The sequence below is a fragment of the Tenrec ecaudatus genome, chromosome 4, assembly GCF_050624435.1.
Source record: "Tenrec ecaudatus isolate mTenEca1 chromosome 4, mTenEca1.hap1, whole genome shotgun sequence".
NCBI classification, from domain to species: domain Eukaryota; kingdom Metazoa; phylum Chordata; class Mammalia; order Afrosoricida; family Tenrecidae; genus Tenrec; species Tenrec ecaudatus.
The window spans coordinates 18,398,535-18,404,271 of record NC_134533.1 but is presented as its reverse complement, the minus strand read 5'-3'; the positions used below and the strand labels follow the sequence as shown (position 1 = coordinate 18,404,271).

Here is a 5,737-nt window from a genome sequence, read left to right as displayed (position 1 = left end):
CATGGTATATATAATTCAAATGAAAATCTATCAGAGACATCAATGCTGCCTTATTGACTTCTTAGGGTACAAAGAAAAATTCTGACACTGAACAGAAAAAAACCAACCAGCCAATGGTTGACTTTCATGTTAAATCTGCGTTGTGCCAATTTCTATTTCTCCAGAGAAATCATTTGGTGAAAACAAAATCTAGCAAAATAATTATCCCCTCTTCTAATGTTTGTGAAGTTCCTTAGGGAATTGGAGTCAATATACAAAATACAAAATACAGTTTTGCTCTCATTTAATTTAGGAGCCATGGAAAGCCACTGAAAGAGCAACTCTCTTCTGTTATACGTAGGGTTTTTTTAAGTACATTAATTCTATGGGAACTCATAACCATAAAGCTCCATTTACTTGTGTTTTCTTATGTGTTGTGGGAATTTAATGTATTCTTGTGATAAATAAATCACCAGCTAGAGAAATGATAATTACACAGAAAGTATCGACATTTTGTACCTTAGGTAATGTTACTTATGAAAGTAATTGAGTAATGAGGATATAAGATGTGGAGATCAAATTATATGGTATGGTATACTCTAGAATCCATTACTTAATAGAAATGATATGATATGAAATGACACAATATATCATATAAGTTGATAGTTTGACATATATTAGAAATGGTGATCTATACAGTACACTCTAATTTTATATAATTTTAAGAGCACTATATGAATCAGTGATTTTATTTTTTCACTTTTGCTGTAGGAAAAAATCATGAGACCAAGAACTAGGAATAAATATGGCTCAGGCTAACTCGTGTAAGAAGTGCTGAAGCTACAATATGAACTCAACAGGTTGATGTTATAATACATGTTTTTATGAGTATGCTATCCATAAAGTTATATTTTTCTGTCACAAACCTGAGTAAAATATGTTATTATCCAGATCCATTATTGGCAGAATACATTAGGGTCACTTGCAAAGAAAACACATCAGGTCAAACAAGCTAATTCTTATCAAACATGTAGGCCACCTCTTGGCATAATGACCCAATATATAAAGGGCTATTAATTAAATAAATGAATGATAAAACTGAAACTCAGATGAAATAATTTATATAAGGAGAACAACATTTCAGAAATATGTAACAACAAAGCCCCCTGAATTGGCTGTGCTAGGAATGCAGATGTTTGATTGAAACATCAATCTGTTTTGTTTAGTTTATTATCAAGGAATCCTGGTTGTGCAGTGATTAAGTGCTGGGCTGCTAACGTAAAGGACAGAAGTTCAAACCCATCAGTCACTCTGTGATAGCAGGATGTGCCTGATTTCGTCTGTAAAGATCACAGTCTCAGACACCCTATGGGGAGTTTTACCCCATCGTATAGTACGATTATGAATCAGAATCAACTTGATGATGGTGGAGAGTCTGACACTTTGGTATGACCTTTGACAGGTGATTGGATATATCCTTCAGCCAAAACATAGTCTTGTGCATATAAAATACAATTGATTCTATTATACATACATTTTGTCTTGAAAATTACAGCAGAGAAGCAAGCAAACTAACTGTGAAAGCAACCTGGAAGCCATGGCTGACCTCTTCAGGCTCATGCAGCCTATTTCTAGAAATGAGGGTGAGGTGGGACATGCTTGTATCCTCCATTCTCCGTTAATTTTTGCCTTATCCCGAAGCCAACCATTCCTCCCACTGTAGTCTATTAACCCTACAGTCTACTTCTCTGCTGGATTCCATAATACATTGGACTGGCACACAGAACTCACTGATGGTGCTCATCATTAAGAAGTTTATGCAGGAAATTAACAGGTTACAATCCATTTGGGAAATGTTCAAGGTACACTTGTTCAGTCAGGGCAGATTTTTCCTCTGCCTTTTGGCCTGGCCTCTGCTGTCTGCCTCAACCCAAAGGAATTAGGCTCCATCTCCACTGGCCAGCAAAACTCAACTCCCCTAATAAGGTGCCCAAAAGCACCCCACTCTGCACACTATTCTCTTTCCATAGAGCATCCATCCTTACTGGTCCTGTGAACTGGGAAGTGCATCATTCTGTCTTGTGTTGTCCTGGTTCTGTTGCTGGTCCTCCATCCCTCCCTTGTACCAAAGCAATCTCCTGGATCAAGGAAGTTCAAAGCTCAAAGTTCAAAGCTCAGGGATCTTGGGTTCCAAATGATGTGCTCCACTCTTGGTTCTCCTCTCTTGCTGGTAGTGAGAGCCCCTCTTCCTGATTATAGGATGACTCATTTCATACCCAGCAAGATAACAATCACAGTCACCCAGTTAAGGACCATTCGCAGCTCAATCCTAACTCCATATTCACCACCTTTTTACCCAGACCCATCAGGAAAATGAAAGTTGTTTAGTGGATTTAACAAGGCTATGGCTATTAGAGCCATATTATGTTCTAGGAAACCTAAACAAGGAGGAGATTGACATATAAAAATGTCTAGCACAACATCAGGACTTTGATTAAGTACAGATAAAACTAAATTAAAAGCAATGTTGTCTAAATCACAAATGAAACGTGTTAAAAGTCATTTATATACAAAAACATCTTCCATCAAACATCGTAGTACAGATACTCCTATAGAAGAATAAACATAAATTTTCGTTATTATCCCTAAGACCAGTCATTTTTTTTCTCCTGTTGTCAGCTGCATCAGTCACCTCTGACTATCACTGACAACATGGAACTGCGGGTGACACAGTGATAGCATTGGGGTGCATTCTACAGGGTATGTGGATTACTGTCTCAGAAACAGAAGGGGGCAGTCTAATCTGCCCTACAGGGTTGCTATGGGGATAATTTGACTTTATTGAAATGGAAGCATGATGTTATTTTCCAAATCTATGGGTAACAGAAGACCTAAGAAGAGAGAGAGCAGTTCAGGAAGTCTGCAGGTTGGATTATGGAACTACATGGGGTTAGTGTTCCTTTGCAGGATCAGCTCCTGTTTAAGCAGATCCTTGAAAACAGTTAGTTGAATGTAAAATATTTTTTGCCCTTGAATACTCACTTAAGCTAACTGCAGGTAGGAGAGGGCAACGGGTGGGAGGGCCAGCTACCTGACTACGGCTTACTTCTATCTTTCCCTAGGATCGGGTCCCTCTTCTGAGAGCCGGTAGTGTATATGTAAGGGCAGAACATTTCCTTCACGTCTCCATTCTTTGATGACGGACATTGACTTTAACAGAGTGCTAAGATGTGTTAATTGATAAAGACTTTACTGAGTAACCTCTCATATGTAAATAAGTATCCATTGTACAAAAAAATAAAGACAGACATCTTGCCTCACATTTGACAATTTCCAATTCTAATGAGCTGTAGATGGGGTAAGAATGTATCAAAATGGTCCAGTTTAGATTACTTCAAATTCTTGAGTAGGGTTTTAAACCCCAAACCATATGCAAGGCTCTCTGACTCACCGTGTTCTCCTCTAGAGTTTCCTACAAGCTGCATCTTTACAAGTGTGGGTACCCTCCTTTCCCTTCTTTGGAGTTACCGATGAGTTAACTGGTGAGCTGCTGGTTAGCAACCTAACAGCTACCTAACAGGCTCCCAGAGTTCCTTAATACAAATTATTCGGTTGGGGGAAAAAGATTAACCAACAAAAACAAAACGAGGTAATTGGGGCAATATTAGTTTGTGGTGTTCTTTTTTCTTTTCTGTCAGCATTTCCCTTGTTCTCATAAAATTATGGATAAGACAATTCTTTAGTCCTGAAGGGTACTTTGAATCACCTTACTTAAATGGTAATGATTTTAGTTTGGTTACCTAAAAGAAGGGGAAGAGTGGATTAAGGATAAAAAGATGAAAACAAAATATGAATGAAGAGGGAGAGGAGGAAAATGCACCAAGAAAGACAGAGCTAGGTGAGCATTTCCAAAGCCTAGGGTGACTGGATTTGCCAAGATTGAAGAGGACTAGAAATAAGGTAGAAAAATATACTGAGGAAAGAGGGAAAGCATTTGGTTAAGAAGTCATTAATATATTTTCATTTCTATCGTTCTACCATAACCCAAAGTAAAAGGTTCAATCTCCTATCCAAGGAAATATGAGCAGAAACTTCACTTCTGTGACAGAGTTCATTCTTCTGGGACTGACCAATCGCCTGGAATTACATATCATCCTCTTCCTGCTGTTTCTGGCAGTTTACCTGGTCACAGTGGCAGGGAGCCTGGGCATGGTTACACTCATCCAGCTCGGTGCCCGGCTCCACACGCCCATGTACTTTCTCCTGAGTCACTTGTCCTTTGTGGACCTGTGCTTCTCGTCCAATGTGACTCCGAAGACGCTGGAGATCTTCTTGTCAGAGAGGAAAACCATTTCCTACCCTGCGTGTCTGGTGCAGTGCTACTTCTTTATTGCCTTGGTTCACGTGGAGATTTATGTGCTGGCCGTGATGGCCTTTGACAGGTACATGGCCATCTACAACCCTCTACTGTATGGCAGCAAGATGTCCAAGAGCGTCTGCACATCCATCATCACAGTTCCCTATGTGTACGGGGCTCTCACTGGCCTGATGGAGACCATGTGGACCTACAACCTAGCATTCTGTGGGCCCAATGAGATTAACCACTTATACTGTGCTGAGCCTCCACTGATTAAGCTGGCTTGTTTGGACACCTACAACAAAGAGCTCTCCATGTTTGTGGTGGCTGGTTTCAACTTCAGTTATTCTCTTCTCATCATCCTTATTTCTTACATCTACATATTTCCAGCCACTTTGAGGATTCGATCCACAGAAGGGAGGTGGAAAGCTTTCTCAACTTGTGGTTCCCATCTGACAGCAGTCACCATATTCTATGCAGCTCTTTTTTTCATGTATCTCAGACCTCCCTCTGAGGAGTGTGGAGCAGGGGAAAATGGTGGCTGTGTTTTATACCACAGTAATACCCATGTTGAACCCCATGATCTACAGTCTGAGGAACAAGGAAGTGAAAGAGGCATTGACCAAAGAACTGTTCAGAAGGAAATTGTCTTCTAAATAAACTTCAGTGTACCTACTGTTTATGCATTTTTATTTTAATTTACATATCCTATGAATTATTCTTGGGGGTTAATCAAAAATTGCTTGTTCATACTTTAATGCCTTTCTTGAAGTGATGGGGTTGTGAATAAATCATGGTGTTTTCATTCATTTTATTCATTGATGAAATGCTGATTTTTGACTAAACTATTTATTTATTTTTAATAGTATCATGACATGAAGTCATGTATAATTATTTGTATCTTTAGAGAAATTAGTCATAATGGTCAGGGGCAGCTTTATTTTGTAAGAAGTGATTTAGCTTCTCCAAAACAAGTGACTTAATATTCTACTTAAGATAAAAAGAGAATGCTGTGATGTAGTCTCCAGGTGTATTTGTCTCCAGGTGTCTCTTCATCACTTCCGAAGCACATGTCTCTACCTAACTGCACTGCTATCTTCTTGGTCTCTATTACTCCTTTAACATGGAACAGTCTATAATTATACTTACATTATAATTTATTAAGTCCATATATAATTATCTTGTGTAAGTTATTGCAGCTCCAAGTTTACAATTATGAGGATTTTGATGGATGTTTCTTACATCCTTAACAGGTACATTTATAGGAGTGCTGGAGCCTACATCTGCTCTTGCTTCCTTCCTTCCAGAGACATACAGACTGATTAAAAGAAGGCATTCATCTCTTTAGATTATTTAACCAGAGAGAAAAATTAATGTTCTTTTATATTGTAGTAATGGATT

At 38.7% G+C, this 5,737-nt stretch overlaps 1 protein-coding gene across 1 annotated transcript; it reads left to right on the top strand.

Annotated features, from left to right (window-relative positions):
* The first annotated feature begins 4,059 nt into the window (after positions 1-4,059).
* LOC142446378 (olfactory receptor 5M8-like) lies at positions 4,060-4,996 on the top strand. The gene is given in 2 exon segments (XM_075548132.1): positions 4,060-4,853; positions 4,855-4,996. Coding segments are annotated over 2 exon segments (936 nt in total).
* The last annotated feature ends 741 nt before the right edge of the window (positions 4,997-5,737 follow it).